Raw genomic sequence first — 19,305 nt, 5'->3', positions numbered from 1 at the left:
TCCGCAGCGGCTCCGGGCCGGGCGCGGCGGGCTGGGGCGCGGGCCGGGGCGGCCGCGGAGCCCGGGGGCCGGGGGCATGAGCCGCCCCGCGGCCCCGCCGCGCCCCCGCCGCCCGCCGCCGCCCTCCAGGGGCTAGAGGCGGCCGCCGGGAGGGCGCGCGGCGCCGGAGACATGTCCAGGAGGAAACAGAGCAACCCCCGGCAGATCAAGCGTGAGTCAAACTTTGCCCGCTCGCCCCGACCCTCGTCGGCCCCCACTGGCCCGCCCCCACACGGCCGGCCGGCTGCGCTCGCGGCGCCCGCGACCTTCACCCCGCGCCGCGCCCCCCGCGCTGTGCGCCAAGCGCGCAGTAATCTAATCTCCGCCGGCCGGCCGGGCCCCCGCGTCTCGGCTCCGGCACCGGGGGTCCGGCCCGGAGGGGTGTCCGCCCAGGGGGCCGGGAGCGGGGCGGCTGGGGGCGCGGCCACCTTGCGTCCTGCCCCTCCCCCGCATCCCCGAGATGGTGCTGCGATAAGGCGGCCCCGATCTGGGCTCAGATAAAGTTTAAAATATTCCATTCTGCAAGTCCCATCCTGATAAGATCGCTTTGTCGGGACGGGCTGAAATTGTGATCTTATCTCGCCGCGCGGTTGACTCTCTCAGGCTTTGTATCTAGAGGGAGAAACAGAGAGAGACCTGGGAGGGAGAGGGGGCACCCGGGCCGCGTGGAAATGCATGACCAAGTGGCGGGGACCGGCCGGCGCCCACCACCTCTCCTGCTGGCCCAATCGCCGCCTGGCTGGGGGGTGGGGGCGCGGGCGGCCACCGCAGCCCGTGCGCTCGGCTCCAGCCGCTCAGATCCCCGCGCCCTGTCGCTGGGGTCTCAAACTCGAGCCTTCCCTGCCTGGGGACAGCCTCCTGGAGGTCCGACCTTACTCTCTGTCCCGGCCAAGGCCGCACGTGTAGCAGGCAGGCAACCCCCACCCCCTTATCCGAGGGGCTACTCCAAGTCAGGGAAGAGGGGCTTCCGGGGCCTCGGCGCCAGGTCACGGTCGCCTCTGCGCGTGTCCCAAGTTTCTCGCCTATTCCGGCCCGCGGGCCACTCCCCAGGGGACCGCGCGGCCGCTGAGTTCATACTGCCAATGCCCGGAGATAAAAGCGCCGCGCACTCTGGGCCGCTCGGCTGCGCGAGGAGCGAGAGAGCGCGCGTACAGGAAGCGCCGCTCCCCACCCCACACCAATAACTTCGCGCCTCTCAGCCAGGGCCTGAGTACGGGGTTTCCTCCGGGGGTCGCATCTGCCAGGCAGGATGGGAAGCGAAGAGGGGAGGCCTCCAGCCCTCCGCCAGCCCCAGGCACCGGGCTGGCCACACGACCACTGCCACCAGGATCCCATGTGCACGCGCCTGGGGGGGAGCGTCTACCCCCGAGGTCCTGGACAGGGGGAACGCAAGCATGAATCTGGGTTCCGGTAACCCACTCCCCCAGTGTGCAAGCAGGACCTGTTTTCCGAAAGTCGCCTTTATCAAGTCAACTTAAGTATTAAAACCACCCACAGGTCCCGATCTGCGCTCGTTCTCCGGTTTCTTTTTCCCCTCCTCCCCCGTGCGCCTCTGTTCGGTCTGTTCTCGTGTGTGCGTGTGTATGTGTTTCAGCGTGATGCGAAATACAGATAGCGCGGGCAGGGAGATCTCAGGCTGGGAACCCATCGACAGCGCCGATAAGGCGTCGAGCAGGGCGAGCGCCCTGGCCCAGAAGGGTCGGCGGAGCGGTGCTCCTTGGGGACAGGGACCACATAGGGCACGCAGACGAGCCCCCGCTGCTGACCCTCGCCCGGCCAGGATCCGGGCAGGGGCCGGGGCGCGGCAGGCCGCACCGAGCACCCTCCCTGCCCCCCACCCACCCCCGGCGCCTCCTCCTCCCTCTGGCAGATCTTGGCGCGTTAAGATGCGAACTCTGATTGTCACCAAGCGGCGGCGCCCGCCCGCCCTCCCTTTGCCCGCGGCGCTGCGTGCGGCCCTCGCAGCTGTGCGCCCGCCGCGCTAGCCTCACCTGCGACCAGGCCGCGGGTGTGGAGGGGAGGGGGCCGGGCGCTTGGGGCCACCGCCCCCTGCGCCCTCACCAGAGCCGGGGCGCAGCTGCCCGCGCCTCTGTGCGCCTTTTGTTCCACGCAGAGATAGATGTGCCGTGCTGATAAGGCGCGCAACCGATGGTGGAGGCGATAGGCGCTTCCATTTATTAACTTCAAACGTGGGAGCGGGGGAGGGCGAGGCAGGAGCGCGGCCTTGGCCGGCCAGATGGCCGAGACGATAGGCCGGGCCGAGCCGGCTGGGAGCGCCGGGCAGAGCCCAGCTCGGGACCCCCGGCCATCCGAGCTTTCCTCCCGCCCGGGTCGATGTGAGCTGCGATAAGCGCAGGGCCAGTCGGCCGGATGGCGATCGCCAAGAGCGATAAGAGGCCTTATCTATGGCCACCAGGCCCGCCCGGTTAGAAGGAACAACAGCGCGGGGGAGTCGTGGCTGGGGGAGTGGGGGCCCCGGACCCGGGCCAGGGCGGGGGCAGGGGGAGCGGGCGTCTGCGCCCGGTCGTCTAGGCGAGTTTTCTTCCCAAACATGCTTAATTGCCAAGAAGTTGATCCTCCCCTGCGGGTGGTACAGTCCGTCAAAATGAAAGGAAAGTGACTCGGCGCTGGCCCAGAGCTCCGGGGCGAGGGGAGGGGACACCCGTCCCATTCCTACGAGATGGTGTGAGATAGCCCGAGGTGGGGTTTGTCACCTTCAGGAGAGAGCGTGTTTTCCCCCTTGAATGGTGCTGGGGTTGGTGTGCGTTCCTGGCAAGTTTTAGGTGTAGGCCGCTTAGAGTCTTGTTGACAAAAATCAAGGTGGTTTCCGTTTCCAGGGCTGAGTTTGGGGGGAGAGGGAGGAAGCCAGTGTGCTGATGGTCTTTCCAAGCAGGTCCCCCAGATCAGGATGGAAGACCTGCCTTGATTCACTCAGCAAGTCTTTACTGAGCACATGCTGCATGCATGCACTGGGTCCCAGCCCTGTCTTAGGTGAGGGGTAATAGGTGGAAGTCCAGTCAGGGACACGTCCCAGAAGGGGTTACCTGCCTCGAGGTCAGCAGTAGGCCCGCCGTGGAGGTACCTCCAGGGACAATGGGCCAGCCTCAGTTTCCAGCTCTGAAAAATGGGATGATGATTCCTGGCGGTTGTCGGGGGTGTGAAGGGCCCAGAGGCAAGGGAGGCTAGGGAAGGGATGCCTGTGGGAGGTGAGGAGGGTGGGCCAGGCTGACGGGAATCAGCCCCCAGGTCAGACTGGTGGTGTCAAGGGGGCCACTTGGCAGGGGGAAGCCCCTCAGGGACCATGGGCCTAGATACCTAGTGGAAACCCAGGCCAGCTGGGTGGGGGCTTCCAGCAGAAGCTGGGGACTTGCCCTGCCCATCCCCCTCCGGCAGCCACTCCATCTTTTGGGAGGATGTTGTTCACACATTCTCCCAGTTTGATTAAACAAATTATTGGTGGCCACAGGATGACTAATTCACTCCGTGCTTCAGACTCACCCTGTGCTCTCTCCAGCGGTTCAGCATCCGCCTGTGGCACTGCCAGGGCTTTCTAGAAGGTGAGGGCCAGTGCGCGAGACCCGGCTGAGGCCCAGGACGGGGAGGAGGCTTGCAGGAACGGAAGAGGGATTGTCTGCGCAGAGCAGAGCCGGGCACAGTCTCCTGCCAAGTACGGAGGCACGTGGGAGTTGGCATGGCCCCCCGGGGCCCCCTCACCGTGCCATACCTCACTGGGATGGCAGAGGGTGAAGAGAGAGGGGGATCTGGCCCCCTGGCTGATCTTGGTGCCGAGCCACCATGGGCATTTCACTTACCTTCCACGGCCTCAGTTTCCCCTCTGTGAAAGACAGGTGTGACAGTGCTTGCTATCCCAGGGTCAGCAGGGACGCAAGTCCTGTCCTCCTCTGCTGGCCTTGCCCCCGCCTCAGAGCCCTGGGAACATGGGGACCGATCTGTGGTGAGCCCAGGGGATGAAGGTCTGAGAGGCCAGGAGGGCCTTCCTCAAGGGCCCCCAGCTCTGAACCTGGACTTGAATGGGCCAGGTGGACCCTGGAGCCCAGCTGTCACCCCTGAGGTTGGCTTCCACCCTGGCTCTAGATGGTTCTTGGTTTTCCTGCACTCCTGGGCCTCAGGAAAAACAAGCAGCTCATTCATGCACTGGACAGTAATAATATTAACAATAGCTAATACTTACAGAGATTACTCTGTGCCAGGCCACCTACTAACTTAAAATAGGTCCTATTCCTATCACCTTTACATCTGGGGAAACTGAGCACAGATTGCTTAAGTTTCTCCCCCAAAGAAGTGGCAGAGCCAGAGGTGGAACGCAGGCAGCCCGGCCCCGCGCCCTGAACCAGCCAGCCTGTGAGCATCACTCTGCCTTCCTCTTGTCTCCCGCCCCCAGGCTTATCTGCCTTCAGTCTCCACATCTGTGAAATGGGCCTTTGGGAGCGGAGATGCTGTAGGGTCCTTCTCCAGCCCAGCCCTTGCCGAGTCTCCCAGAGCCTCCTTGCTGAGCCGCTGCTGCGCAGGGGTGCTCCCTGGGGAGACTGAAGCCAGCCCTGCCCGGGGACCTGAGCCCTGGCCGAGCCCTGCCTGCCCAGCCAGCCCCTCCCTGGAGGTCACTGGGAGCCCAGCATGGCACCAGACCCGCCAGGGATTTAAATGGGTCAGTTGGGGAAGAAAGGAGGAGGGAATGTGATGCCATTAATTGTACCCCTTATCTCCTGTTTCTATGCCAACCAGACGTTCCTGGGGCTTGACGGACTCGTGAATAATACTCCCAGGCAGCCTATCTGCCATCGACGGGCCTCCTCCTGGAGGCAGCTGTTGCCCGCTGATTGGTATCGCCAAGCCCAGGGACCTCGGGCGCCTGGCTGGGCTCCTGCCCACCCAGCCACCATACCCCTGGAGATGCCCCAGGGTCCCTGTTCCCATTTCACAGAGGGGGAAACTGAGGCCACAGCCACGTGTTTACTCTCTGGGCCTTGTCTACTGCTCCCCGCTCAGCAGGAGTGGCCTGGGGTGAAGGGGGATCCAGAAGTGGGCGCAGTAACACCTGCAGAGGGAGTTGGTCTGCACATGTACCTCCTGGCCCCCTGTGGGCCTCAGTGTCCTCAGCAGTGGCAGGAGGAGACAGATGCCCATAGGTGAGGGCTCGGCTACCGTGAAGTTGCACTTCGTGGGTTCTTATGAGAAAAGGAGTGCATGGGGGCTGGGGGAAGGCAGCCCCCATCGGGCAGAGCCCCTCACCAGGGCTGGCCCAGCTGTGTTCCCGCTGAGAGGGGAGGATTTCTCGTTGGCTTGTTTTAGTCCCGGCCCCAGGGCCTTTGCACAGGCAGCTCAGATCTCTGCAACCTGGGAGTGGGGACTGTATCTGTCCTGTCCCCACATGGTGGGCTTTCCAGAACTCTGTCCCATAATGACTTAACGGATACACAGTGTGAAATGGATGTAGGACTATGGGCAAGGCCCTCCCGAGTGAGCCTCGGTTTACCCATCTGCAAAATAGGGATGCTGCCATTGCTGGCCACGTGGCTGGCCACCTGAGCCATGAGAATCCAAGGGAAATTCACATCATCTGAGACTGCCACTCTGGCCTCCCGTCCGCTCAGCTTCCTGGCTGAGTGGCCTTGGTGAGTGTCTCTTTCCTTCCCAGTCGGTTTCTCATCTGTAGAATGGGTATAACACGGTGCCTGCTCCTGTGGCTGTGCCGAGTGCCCAAGCAGGGCTGGGGTACTGTGGGTGCTATTTGGAGCACACCCAGGGTCCCGGCTCGGGAGGGGAGCCCGAGCTGTTTGTTGCTGGAGGACATGTTGCTCCCACCCACGCCTGCTGCCCGTGTGGCCAGTGGGCGGACTGAGGACAGGGACCCTGCCCCCTGGGACCCCAGTGCTTCCATCCCCACCCTGTCCCCACACTGGGAGCAGAGGCTTTATGCTCCAGGCCCGGGCTGCCCGCATCTCCAGAGTGGGAGGCCACCACAGAGGGGGCCACCGCTTGGCCTTTGGTCCTGGCCTCACCGTGACCCTGCGGACAGATGACGTCTCTCATCTCAGTTCCCTCTTTCGAAGCAAGAGCTTAATAACAGCACCGCCTTCCTGGGGTCTTTCTGAGGTCTGTGAGATCCCAAGTGCCAACGGTACAGTCCTGTCCCAAGGTCACATCCTTGGTGGATGTGGTAGCCCTGGTTGCTGCTGGTTGCATTACTGCGATTTGGCCAGAAGTCTGGAGCACTGGACACTTCACACAGAGTCCTGTCTCCAGCCTCCCCCTTTGTGAAGGGACTTGTGGGCGGGGGGACCCTGATGCACCACACCCCCTCAGTCCTTTTCCTGCCCAAGGATCTTCCCTGCCGTTATGACCATCAGCATCATTGGTTCACCCATCTTCCAGGTAAGAAAACTGAGGCCCTCGGGGGCTGGGACATGCTGGAGGCCGCAGGACCGGTGGGCAGAACTTCTCTGGACCGCGCTGCCTCAGCCCCCCCAGGCCACCTGTCCCAGGACCTCTCCAGCCCACTCCTCCCCTCCTTCTCCCTCTCCCAAGGCCCCTTGTTTGGGAGAAGGCAGTGTCCCCGCTGGGTCAGGAATGTGGCAGCTGACCTTGGGCCAGAGCTGGCTCAGGCAGATAAGCCAGCCCCTCCCTTCCACCTCCTGTCCCTCCTGTCTGCCTCCCCTGGACCAGAGGCCGTGGACTCCCAGAGCCTGGCTTTCCCCAGCTTTAGAAGAGGAGAGAGGGTGCTGGGTCACCGCTTCCAGGAGCCCGAGCATGGTCAGAGCTCAGACCAGCCCGGGGGCTCCTGGTTCCTTCAGTCCAGGAGCTACAATGGGGACAGAGACCCAGCCAGCCAGCAGCTGACAGCTCCCATCTGCTAAGTGCTTTGCAGGCATCCCCTCCCGTGATTCTCCTGGACGCCTGCTAAGGTTGGGGTTCTCAACCTGCTTTATACACAAAGAAGTGGAGGACCAGAGAGGGTGGGTGGCTACACCAGGGTCACACGGTGCATGAGCAGTATAGAAACAGGTTTGAGGCAGTGGTCTGCAGAAGGCCTGCCGCAGCTCCCAGGCTGGGGGCGTGTGTCCTAGGCCCCCCAGAACAGGCAGGCATGCTGCTTCCTGGGAAGGAGGGGGTGGCCACCATGTGGGCTGTGATCGTGGGCGCCTCCCGGAGCTTCCCTGTGGGTGGCCGCAGCCAAGGACAGGCCAGATCCTGGGGTCCAGGATAAGACTCTGCAGAGACACAGACGTTGCCCTGCCTTCCCGAGGCTCAGTCTGCACCTTTGCAAGACGGGGATGTTATGGGGATGCCAGGCTGGGCTCTGAGGGTGCCCAGGCCTCCTGCAAGTAGCTGAGCCTCAGTTTCCCCCACAAAGTGGAACATCGATGCCGACGGCTCAGGGTGGGGAGGCTAAGACCTGGTACAGGAGGTGCAGCCCGGGCCAGAGCTGGGGTGCCCTTGGGCTTGTCTGACAGAGTTAAAGTGAAGAGTACAGAGGGTCATCTGTCCTGTCCTGTCCCCCTGGGCCTGCTTCCTGCCAGTTCCTCTTGGTGTCTGACTCAGGCCCTCCAGCTTTCCCAGTCTGCCCTGGGTGTCTACACCTGTCACAGGCCACCTGCCTCAATTTCCCTTTTCTCCATCAAGCTTCCACCCTGCAAGTCAGACCCAGAGAGCAGGAGGGGAAGAGGGCCCAGGCCAGGTGGTCACGGCTCTGTCCTGCGGTGGGCTTTCCCCTGGGGACAGGGCCTCGCAGGCAATGGTGGATCTGTCCTGGGCTCTGCTGGATTCTCAGCCCCCAGGGAGGGCTCGGGGGCTGCCCAGGCATCCGGTGCTCTGACGCTTGAGACCCAAGAGAAGGCCTCTGCTCAGAGCCTCGGGCAGCCACAGGACTGCGCGTGGCCTCCTCCCATCCAGACCCAGCTTGTCTGGGGCCCCCGGCTCATCCTGCCATCAACCCCGGGCTCGCCAGGCCTTGCTTGGTCAGTACAGCAAGCACTACCCGAGTACTTACTAAGCCCCTGCTGTGTGCCCAGAACCTACAGACACTTGCTCATGCCCCTCCAGGGCCCCCACCATCCCCACCCTCCTCTGCAGCCACTTTTGAGGGACGCTCAGTGATTAGCCCAGGAAACTGAGGCTCAGTGGGTTTTCCGACGGAGGAGTGCAGCCCGAGCTCCCCAACCTGGGGGAGGGGGAGAGGATGGCTACAGAGGTGGTTTCCAGGGGTAGAGCTCTTCTGGCTCTCGGCCAGCCTGGCAACACCCATTCTCAAGTCCAGGAAACTGAGGCCTTCCTGTGGTTCCGGGCAGTGCCCAGCTGTGGTGACCAGGCTGTTTCTCCCTGGCCGTATGACCTTGGGCGAGTCCCTTCCCCTCTCTGGGCCCAGGTGGCTGCAGGAGAAGGACCAGAGCCCCAGTCGACCCGGTCTATAGCCGGGCCAGTTCCTGGGGCCCTCGGAGTCCGATGGGGGCTCCATGCAGTGGACGGGCCTCAGGGGAGACTCTTACTCCACACCTCAGATGCCCCTCTGAGCATTAAAGTGGGAGCACTAAGTCCTCAGAGGGTTGGAATGAGTGGATTTGGGGTCCCTTCCTTTTGAATGAACAAAAGTGTTCCGCTTATGGGCTCTGGCCCCCATGGGGTGTCCCACGCAGGAGGGCTGAGGGCGGTGGGAGGCCCTTTCACATTTGAGGGGTGCATTGAGTGTACCCCAGGCTGCCAAGGGCTACAAAGCCAAGCCTCACACTCAGGACCTGCAGGGGCAGAGCCTACAAGGGTGTCCTCACCCTGCTGTCTTTGTTACTGACGTTTCCTGCTCCTGGGGCTTAGGGCCTGGAAAAACCCCCAAGAAGGGGCCACCAGGTAGGAGGGCGTGGTGTTCCCTTCCCCCCTCCCCCCACCTGCCAGGCCCTCACACCACACTCTCTCACCTCATGGGCCTGGCACAGCTCAGGAGGGCCCGGGAGCCCTGGGACCCTGAGCTGGCTTCCTGCCTCAGTTTCCCCTCCTGTGCAACATGCCCATGCCCGGCTCTGCCCAAACCAAACATTTTCCTGGAGAACAGAGGGACTCTCGACACTCAGTGTGGTGGCCCTGATGGTCGGGGGGCACCCAGGCCCTCGGGGGGACCCCAGCCAGGCCGGCTGTCCCCCCCACCCCTCCTGGCTTTGCCGGCCGAAGCCCAGTCCGCCCGGAACTGTCTGCCGGCCCGGCCTCTGGCGGGCGCAGGTTTCAGCTCCTGTGATAACTCGGAAAGTTGAACTGGCCCCATTACCGCGTTGAGATGGTTGGTGAGATACGGCCTTGATAATGGGGGAGATACGGCGTCTCCGTGGCCAATAGCCCAGCCTCTCCGCCCATTAACATTCCCTACCAGCGATCCGTTCCCGCCGCCTATCTCCTCCGTTTCCACTCCTCCCGCAGATAAGAATGGAAATTCTGACTTCATAGCTCACTGATTAAAGTGTCTGGATTTCTTGATAATACACAGATAAATTATGTTTTTGAAAAAAGAAGGTAGGGAGGAGGGTGGGGATGGTGGGGGCCCTGGAGGGGAGCCCTTGGCCGTCTCTGCCTCTCCTGGCCCCCGGGGCCGGCCGTGAACCTCAGCCCGCCCAGCCTGCGCCTCCCAGGCCTCTGCACCCAGGCAGTGTCTGGGGGCCCGGCCGGGGAGGGGAAGGCTGGGGCCTCCGCTCAGAAAAGCTGCAGCAGAGGAGGATGGAACGGTGTGGAAGGAACGGTGCCCCCGGCCTGAGGGCTGAACCTCTGGGGGCACAGGGGCGGATTCAAGGCGCCCCGCTACAGCTGGGAGTCTGCCCCGGCTGCCCTGCTCTACTTCTGGGCGCGTGAGCCTCAGTTCCATCCTCGTCAGATGGGCCCCAGCTTGCCGAGAGGATGCGGTGCCCCGAGGGCAGGGTCTCTGCTGTCTCCGGGCGCCCAGAACGGTACCAGGTCACACAGTGCGTGCCCAGTCAATGTTGGGACCCAGCTGAGCGCCGTTGGCTGGTGGGGGAGGGGGAGGGGCTCCCGGCTCCCTGCCTTCCCCGGCCCGGCTGCCACTTGTGACAGTCGGCGCCCAGATGGGACTAGGTGCCATCTCCGCGTCTGTCTGGATAAAGCCGCCTCCTTCAGCTGATCCGAGATCCCGCGGTGATGGTGGTGTGATTAGCAGCGATTAGGGCCCCGCGTGTGGCTAATCCTCCCACTGAGGGACAGGTGCGGCAGCCAGGTGGGGGCCGCGCACCCGCAGGGCGACACCCACCCCCAGCTGTGCCGGAGGGGACGCCCAAGGCCTGGGGGGGCACGACACCCCCCGGCGCATGCCTGGGGCCCCCGCGGAGGGGCTGCCCGGGACTCCTGGCAGGCGCACCCATGCAGCCCATGGTTCCCCCTTTCTGTATTTTTTTTTAGGCGACTCTCAAGAAATAAGATTTCTCTGTGATCCCAGAGACAGGAGGCCTGAGTGGGCCGCCAGCAACATTTCCGACATGTGCTAGGACGCCACAGTCCTAACAATTCCAATGGTAGCCATTGTCAGGTAGCAGCTCCCTTTACAGGGCACTTCTGTGTGCCAGGCTTGGGCTTGACCTGTGTTACCCTGTAGAGTCCCAGCGGCCCTGGAAAGGCGCCACCTTTGACCTCATTTCTTCTCAGAAGAGGACTCAAGGCTCAGAGAGGTTGAGCAACTCATCCAAGGTCACACAGCACAGAAAGGAGCAGTAGAGACTGACTTAGAGGCCTTGTCAAGGTCTGGGTCTCCATCATAGCTGGAGGGTCTGGGGGTCTCCTCCTCTCCTAAGGGGTCTGCTCCCTCCATTTAGGGGAGAAAGGCCCAGACGCAGAGAGGGTGAGTGAGTGCTTGGGACCACACAGCCCTGTCTGAGATCAGGAGGTGATGGGGCGCCTCTCCTCCCGCTTATCTCCGGGGGTCATTTCATCTGCCCCCAGAAAATAGGTTCCTTTGGTGATAAAATTGGTTTCTTTCTGTCTTTTGGGTTTTGTTTCATTATTCTAAAGGAAGTCAGCTATTTCCAGTGAAATGGGTGCATATGTGGGGGAGGAGGACAAGTGTAGAGTGGGGTGACTGGGGTTCAAATTCTGCCCTTTGGGTGGGTACCCTGGGGAAGCGACTGACTGTCCCTGCACCGCAGTTTCCTCAGCTGTGCAATGGGCGTAATCATAATCCCAGCCGTGTGCAGTGAGGGCCGTGTTCTCCAGGGACTTGTGCAGGGGTTGGAGCCGTCGGGGCTGGGGCTGCCTCCGCAAGCCCTCCCTGCCTGCTGCACACCCTCTATGAATCCCACCAGGATTCCTCCTGGACTGATTTTGGCAAATAGCTCCAGGGTGCAGAGGTGTGGGGACCCTGTCACACAGTGCTGTGGATGGTTCTGGAACGTTTATCCTGTGGCCTTGGGAGTCTGGCTCCCAGAGCCAGAGGGAATGCACAGGGGGCCCCCGCTGCTATGGCTCACAGGCACATCCTTGTTTTGAGACTCAGTTTCTGCATCTGTAAGATGGGGCTGAAGATGCTGAGGCCTGCCCTAGAGACCTAGGGCTGCGAGGTCTCCCTGTCCTGCACAGCTAAGCCCACGGGGGCGCACAGGCCGTCTGGACAGAGGGGCTCAGCACCCAGTCTCCAGGCCACTAGCCTCTGGGCCTCCCTGCCCTCATCATTCCCCCTTGGGGCTCTTCTGTGTTCTCCCTGTTGTGAACACAGTCCTTGGGACCCCCACCCTTCCAGTCGGGAGCTCGGGGGGCCAGGGCTCTGGGCGTGTGGACACAGCAGGAGGGATCTGAGCAAGGGAGGCCCCCACCCCTCCGTTACCCGGCTTGGGGGCTGGGGGTGGGGTGTGTTGCGCCCTCCCCCCCAACAAAAAAGAAAGAAAAGGGAACTCTGATAAAAGGCGATAGGCCTGTGTGGTGGAGGAACCCTATCGCCTCATCTATCTGCCTGCTCTCTCCGCGCCGGTCTGTTGTTCCCCTTATCTCAACCCACCAAAATGCCAGGAACAAAAGCGTGTGCACACTCACACTCACACCCGCGAGCCCACCAACCCGCAGTTCCCGGAGCCCCGGGAACATGATGCCACTAGATCTGCCCCGGGGGATTCGGGTCCCCTTAAAACCATCATCGTCCTCATCATTATTTTGCAAAGGAAGCCAAAAAATAGCCCTCCCTGAGGAGATGCAGCTCTAAATGAGAAGTTGCCCCCGATAGGCCCTCCCTGGAGGGAAGGAACCCAGCCTTGGGACGAGGGGCGAGGTCCCAACTGTGCTGCTGCGTCCCAGCTCTGTGACCTTGGGTCAGTATCTTTCCCCCTCTGAGTCACTCATCATGGGCGGGGTTGGGGGTGGGGGGGGGAGTCCGAGGATTTAACGGAGCTTTAGAGGAAAAGGAAGAGCATGTACTATAACCAAAGTCCTCCCCGTGTGGCAGGTGGCCATTTTGTGTCCCATACTTGGGTCTGGGGCAGGTCATCCAGAGCTTGGCACCCCCAGAACCTGCTCCTTCAGAGGCCAGAGCCGGGCCCCCCGGCTCCCAGCCCCCTCCAGTGCCCCTAGCCCGGCCCCCCGCAGAGCCCAGTGTACCCCCAGCCCACACCCCCCAGCGCCCCTAGCCCGGCCCCTCAAAGCCCAGCCCAGCCTAGCCCCGCAACAACTTCTCCCCAGGCCCCGCCCCCGCGGCCTGGGAATGAAGGTCCTAATCTCTATGCCGCCAATGGAAACGGACAGGCAAATGAGCGGGAGTGAGGCCTGGGGATTGGCTGAGCTCCATGTGAGGCGGGGCCTCTTCAGAGGGGGCGGGTCTCCTCTACGAGGAGCCCTTCGTTTAGGGAGTGGGGGACACTGTCTTGCCCGGACCTTGACCCCGTGATGGAAATCCCACCACCCCCCCCCCAGCTCTGGAAGGGCCAGCCTTTCCGGGGCCTTGCTGCTGGGCTCATCCGTTTGCCCAGGTGCCTGGGGACAGACAGTTTGGCCCTTGGATGATCTCTTGCTGACCCTCAGAGCCCAGACCCCCACAGCCTGAATTAGGGGACCAGGACTTGGGCGTTCCCAAGATCAGCCCCGGCAATTCTGACTCCCAGATGGAAACACTGAGTTCAAAAATGGGGCGGGGCAACTCAAGGCCGGCCAGCTCCCCCTCCCTGTGTCTGGAGCACCTCCACACTGTGCATGCTGTCCCCCCATCTCTGCCCCCCCCCCGCTATGATTTTTATCCAGAACCTCACACTGCCAGGCTCGCTGTAGCATCAGGCTGGGACGGGGCCATGGTACCATTTTAATGACTGAGAGTCCCGACCCATTTGCCAAACTTGCTTTCCTATCAGTAAAATGGGAGGGTCTGGTCTGTCTGTCTCCCAGGGCAATTTCTGTGCACTCTGATGGAGCACCGTCTGCTCCCTGGGCCTCAGTTTCCCCATCCACACAATGAGGGCTGAAACAGGAGTTTCTCAAGGGGTTCCTTAGTCTATCTGTGGCTGTGCTGTATTCTAGAAACAGGGTCTTTCAGATTTTCCATTTTCAGAAATTTATATAACAGGAGACCATGTCTGCAAGAGGTGTTCAAGAAACTTTGGGGGCTCAAAGTCACTCTGCACTCCACAGATTGTCTTGTCGGTGAGATGGGGGGCCCAGGTAGGCCCAGCTGGCCCAGAGCCTGGCCAGAGGCTCCCCTAGTTCCACAGCACCTGCAGGGCTCCATGACCCGAAAACCAGCCACAGGTGTGGGCGTTTTGCAAAAATGCATAAGTGGAAAATAGCAGAGGGGCAAGGAGGGAACAGGTTTGGGCTGAGATCTAAGGGATGGAAACAGGGAGGGGGTTGTCGGACCAGAACCAGACTGCTGCCATGTGACCTCAGCTGAGCGCCTTCACTCCCCCGCCCCAAAACAGGGTGACAGTGCCTCCCAGGGCATGGAGTAAGAGGGACTCAGCACTCAAGAATGAAAGGACAGCACCTAGGCCCCGTCCCCCGGGAGGGGTCCCCCAGCACCTGCCTCAGAGTCTCTCCAGTGCAGGGCATGTAGTAGGTGCTTGATAAGTACTCCCTCAGTTGATTTCAAAATCTCCCCACCCCAGCCCCTGTCCCAGGAAAGCAAAGCAAACCCACGGGAAAAAAGAAACTGAAAGACAAGTCAGTGCGTACAGTGAGCGCTGTCATGGACAGAGCCGTAGCGGCCCGGGAGCTGGGGTCATTACCCGCAGACAAGGAGGACCGGTCCCCTGCAGCAGGGCTCAGGCTCGCTTCCTTCAGGGCTGGGTGCCTGGAATAGGGACAGCAGGCTGACTTCTGGGTGTCCTTGTGTGTTCAGGCCTCCAAACTTGTCTGAGGCCCTGCTGTGCTTGGGGCCTCGTCCGGGATCCCCGTGACCCTCATGGGAGCTCGGTCCCTGCCCTCATAGCACCCAGGCTGCTGGGGAACAGAGAGAGAACACCAGAAATGAACCCTAAGGATGGAGGGGCCCCCTGGAGCTGGGGGACTGGGGTCGTGGAAGGCGAGGCGGCCACTCTGAAGCCAACGTTAAGGAGAGACAGATGGTGGGGTGTGTGTGTGTGTGGATAAGAGCCACCTGGCAGAGGGCACAGCAGAGGCAAAGCTCTGAGCAGGGAATGAGCTACCACGGTGGGGAGGAGGGAGGACAGCCCCTGCCACGCGCTGACCAGCTCAGTCAGGGCGCCGCCCCCAGGACAGGCACTCCCTTCCTGTGTGCCCTCAGCAGCCATGTCACAGGCAGGCCCAGGATGTGGGGTAGGACACAGGAAGTGTGGGGCTCCTCCCCTCCCTTCTCCTCCTCATGGACCAGACTTTTCCTCTCCATGTACTCTATCCCAGCCAGATGGGCTTGAGGAATCCAGATGCAAGCAGGGCCCTTGACCTGCCCAGGCTCATCTGCACCCTCAGGCCTGCGGCCAGAAGGTTTGGTTCCAAAGCTGTAATGTCCAGGGTCAAGGCCATGGGCTCTGGAGCCACACAGATTGGCTGCACATCCCAGCCCTGCCACTCACCGGGTCCCCTTGGGCCGGTCACTAAGACCCCCGAGTCTCGGCCCCCTCCTGAGAGATCAATAGGGCCAAGCGCTAACTGGCAGCAGAGGTTTGCCCAGGACCATTCATGGGACGGGTCAGTGCCTCTGGCCTCCCTCCAACCTCGCCACAGCCCCTAGCATCCCCCAGCCCGCCATCAATGCAGGCCCGGCCCCTGCAAGCCCTGCCTCAGTGTCCATGGCGAGCAGGCAGCCTGAGGTGGTGGAGAAGGCCACGTCACTGTGGAGGGCTGTGTGCACGGGTGGGAACGTGCGTCTCTGAATCCCCTAGGATGGGGACAGGCGCTTATGGAGTGGCACTGGGCTGCAGAAACTGTCCCCCTTGAGCACGAATCCCCCATGCTGTCCCCCACGTCTCTCCTTCCTTCCTTCCTCGGCCCCTGGCTACCTCTGCTCTGCTCTATAGAGACTTGGGGCTGATTTTCAACCCCCAGTTTTCAGTTGAGGAAACAGGCTTCAATGGGCACGGGGCCTGCCTGGCAGGGTTTGAGCCCAGGAGTGCCCCACTCCAGCTTCCCGGACCCTGTGGCTCTCTCTGGCCCCCATGGGGACAATGTGCCCACTGGGCCAGGAGGTGCAGGCTCAGCCCCGCATAGCCGCTGACTCCCCATGGCACCGGGAAGCCCCCTCCACACTCCGGGCGTCTCGGTTTCCCTATCTGTGCAGTGAGAGCTGAGTAGAGCGGCTGCTTGGGACCCGGCCACACCCAACAGGGAAAAAGGCTAGCCCAGAGGACCCGGCTTCTTCCTCCCTGCATGGCATTCCCCAGGGGTTGGAGACACAGCCCGGGTACTGGTCTGCCAGGCCTGGGTGTGCATCGTGCTCGTGACCCACAGAGCATCAGGACAGCCAGGCCTGGAGAAGGGGCCGTGGCGCTGTGGCGGGAATGCGGTCCTGAGCCCGGGGCCTGGCAGGGCCCAGAGCCGGCTCCTCGCTGCAGCGGGCATACCGCGGGGCCCAGTGTCGCAGGGAGAGCCAGCGCCGGCGGTGAGGAGGTGGTCTGCAGCCCAGAGGCCGTGTCCCCACCCCCTCCCCAGAGGGCAGGGAGGGTCCTGTCGCCCTGCAGACCCGGCCCCTTCCGGGAAGCAGTCTGCCTGCATCCAGCTGACGCGTGGGCCCCGGCGACGACTCCATTAGCGCGGCCCCCGCTCGCATCCAGCAGCCCTTATCGGCCCATCTGCAGAATCAGTGCGCAGCGCCGCGGCGCCCCTCGGCGGGCGCTCCTTCCCTGGCCCCGCCCCCGGGCGGCCGTGCCCGCCTCCTCCCCCGGGCGTGCGGTGCTCTCTGCCCGGCCACGTGGTCCGCGCCCCGCCCCGCGGTGTCGGCGATCGGCGCTGGCTGCGGCAATCTCGGGTAATCTATCAGCGGCTATCGGGCCCATCGGAGGGCCGGGAGCGGCCAGGCCCAGAGATGGCGCCAACCCCTAGCGACGATAAAGTCTCCGAGTTCAGCGGTGATGAATGCCGAGTGAGTGCAGGCCGCGGATAGGATGTGGACTTGGCAGCCCGCAGCTCCGGCTGAAACCAATCTCTCGCTATCAGGCAGGCCGGGCTTTCCCAGGCCCGCTCCCCTTCTCTGCCTCGCCTGGCCCGGCCCCTGCCCCAGGGGACCGGGCCCCGGGGGTGGGGGGGGCAGGCTTGAGACAGGGGAGGATCCTGAGCCAGGCCAGCCAGGTGGCACCCAGCTGGGGGCTGCCTGAAGGTGGTGGCAGGCCTGGGTCTCCCACAGCCCAGCGCCCGCCACAGGACCCTGGGCAACGAGAGCCCTCTGCGTCTTCCCCACCCATCCTTAGCTGTCGGCAGGACCCCACCAAACACTCCCGCCCTTGGGACTTGGTCTGGCACTCCCCTCTGCCTGGGGCATTCTTTGCAATCACAGTGTAAGCAGTGCCTCCCCTGAGAAGCCCTCGCTGCCCACCCCCAGGCCAGTCTGCATCTGTACCCCGTCCTTGCGCATCACGGTGTCTGGGGGCTGTGTCCTGCCCCGCTCGGCACCCGTGTGCTCACAGCTGACCCAGCCCATGGTGGGCACCAGGAGCCTGGTGGAAGAAATCCCACTGCACCTGCGGATGAGCCACGTTGGGAGGGGTCTTTACCTCCTGCAAAGCCCTCTCTCGTCCCCCCCCACACACACACACCCCACCTCTGTGGGGTTGGCGGGTCAGTCCCCGTGTGTCACGTGCATAAACTAGGGCCTGGGCAGGGCCCCCAGGCTGAGCGCCATGGGCCTCGCGGCCCCGGAGGCCTCTGCTCTGCCCTGCCCTGCCCTGCGTGGCCATGCCAGCCCTGCCCACAGACCTCTGATGGGGCAGGTGGGGGCTGCGGTGGCTGTTCTCTGCCTGTTTCTCCTCCCCCGCTCGGTGGAGCCGGTTTCCCTACAGGCTGGTGCTGATGGGGGTCCTGGTGGAACTCTATAAACTGTCGAGGGCTGTGCACACGTGTCCCGGGGATCGGAGCGGGAGAGGGCCCCGGGTGCCAGGCCTTTCACAACCCCGCTGATGCCCCTCCCCCACAGCGGAGAGGCAGATGGCCATGCCCACGTGGCAGGGAGGGAGGGGTGTGCCAGCCTGGGCCACCAAGCGCAGAGCTGCCAGAGCCTGGGTCCTGGCCTTGGGGAAGAGAGTCTGAGGGGGGCCAGAGAGCGGTCACACAGCAACCAGGCAGGGAGTTGACGGGAAAGGAGTGAGAAAGGCAGGCAGGGCTTCTCTGAGCTACAGTGTTGCAGAGCCAGGAAGGGAAACTGAGTCCTGGTGAGGGGAGCCACACAGACCTGGGTCCGGATCCCCCCAGCAGACCCCCCCACCTCTATAAACAGAGGGCGGGTGAGACCTCGAGGGGAACGCAGGGCTCAGGAAGGGGAGCAGGCCGGCCCCCTGTCCGCTGTCCTAGCTGTGAGACCTTGGGCACGTATCTTTACCTCCCTGTGCCTGTCCCCCATCCACGTGGCTCTGCCCCCAGAACCAGGCCCATTTCTTCTGCCCGGTTGCCCTGAGAGGCCTTGAGGGCAGCGTGTGCAGGGGGTGCCAGGCTTAGCCTGGGCCCCTGCTGGGCGTGGCCGTGGGGCTGGGGCAGTTAAGCCCCCCAAGTTCCGCCTGTCGGTTATAGGGCTGGCCACAGGAGGAAGTGGTGTTGGCTGGGGCTGGGATCTGGATGCAGGACCGCCCCGGGTGTCAGCACCCTGTCTCCCTTCATCTCACGTCTCCCAGCCTGGAGTCCCTAGAGACCCCGGGCGGGGCCGGCCTGGCCTGTGCTCTGCCCGCTGCGAGAGGGGGCACGCCTCTGACCCCCCAGCCCCAACAAGAGGGCTCAGACTCCAAGGTTCCCCGCTGGCCGGGCCCTCCGCCTCCCCTGGCCCATGGGTACTGGTACTCACTGAGCACCTACTGTGTGCCCAGTGCTGCCCCAGGGCACAGCCAGTGAGCACACCAATCAAGTGAACACCCTGTGGGCATCTGGGCGGCGGTGGGGTTGGCCAGAGCCAGGCAGGGGTCGGAGCTCAGGCCAGGACGGCCCCTCCCGGAGCGAGATGGGTGCTGGTGTGGGCCGTGGTGGGCCGTGTGGCTTACACTGGGAGAAAGAGGGAGCTGGGGAGGCAGATGAGCGGAGGAGCGCAGGTGGAGGGGTGGAGGCGTGTGTCAGGAGATGGGTGTGTCCTTAGCATCCATGCTGAAGGCCCCAAAGGAAGGAGCTGGGGAAGCTGACTGGCTGGGTACGGGGAGGGTGAGGCCTGGAAGAGGGGCTGGCCGCAGGGTGAGAGGTGCCCGAGGCCCGGGAGGTGGTCCTCCCACTGCTCTTGGTTACAGCGGCCCCCAGGCGACTCGGGGACACAGGGATGCGTTTGTTGGCCCTCCCCCCTTCACCTGCCTGCCGTCCGTCCAGGGGAGGGTTTTATTTTGTCCTGGGCACTGCACAGTGAGTTCTGGTCATAGAGCCCTTCAGAGGGGGCGTGGGGAGGAGCGCTGGGAGGCGCCCCACACAGCTGGGTCCGCGGGGGTCGGAGGGGGTGGGCACTCCTGTAAAGAGCCCCGGATTCTGACCGGCTCCCGGAAAGCTTGGGGGGGAGTAGGTGAAGATCCGCACCGGAACGGCCCACATGGGCCCTGGTTGCACAGGACCGTGCCCATCTTTCAGTAAACGCTGCTTTGAAAGCCGAACTACCCTTAAAAGGATGAATCTTACTGCATAGAAATTATGTCTCAATAAAATCCTTCCAGTGTGTTCAAA

At 63.1% G+C, this 19,305-nt stretch overlaps 1 protein-coding gene across 1 annotated transcript in view; it reads left to right on the top strand.

Moving 5' to 3' along the window:
* Positions 1-53: 53 nt before the first annotated feature.
* ZFPM1 (zinc finger protein, FOG family member 1) overlaps positions 54-19,305 on the top strand; it is a 61,341-nt gene continuing 42,089 nt past the window's right edge. The window contains exon 1 of the mRNA XM_081806241.1: positions 54-211. Coding sequence (XP_081662367.1) covers positions 172-211 — 40 coding nt within the window. The 5' untranslated portion in view covers positions 54-171. The remainder of the gene's footprint in view (positions 212-19,305) is intronic.

The sequence above is a fragment of the Leptonychotes weddellii genome, chromosome 16, assembly GCF_054177405.1.
Source record: "Leptonychotes weddellii isolate Sample4059 chromosome 16, ASM5417740v2, whole genome shotgun sequence".
NCBI classification, from domain to species: Eukaryota; Metazoa; Chordata; class Mammalia; order Carnivora; family Phocidae; genus Leptonychotes; species Leptonychotes weddellii.
This window is presented reverse-complemented; position numbering and strand designations above follow the sequence as displayed.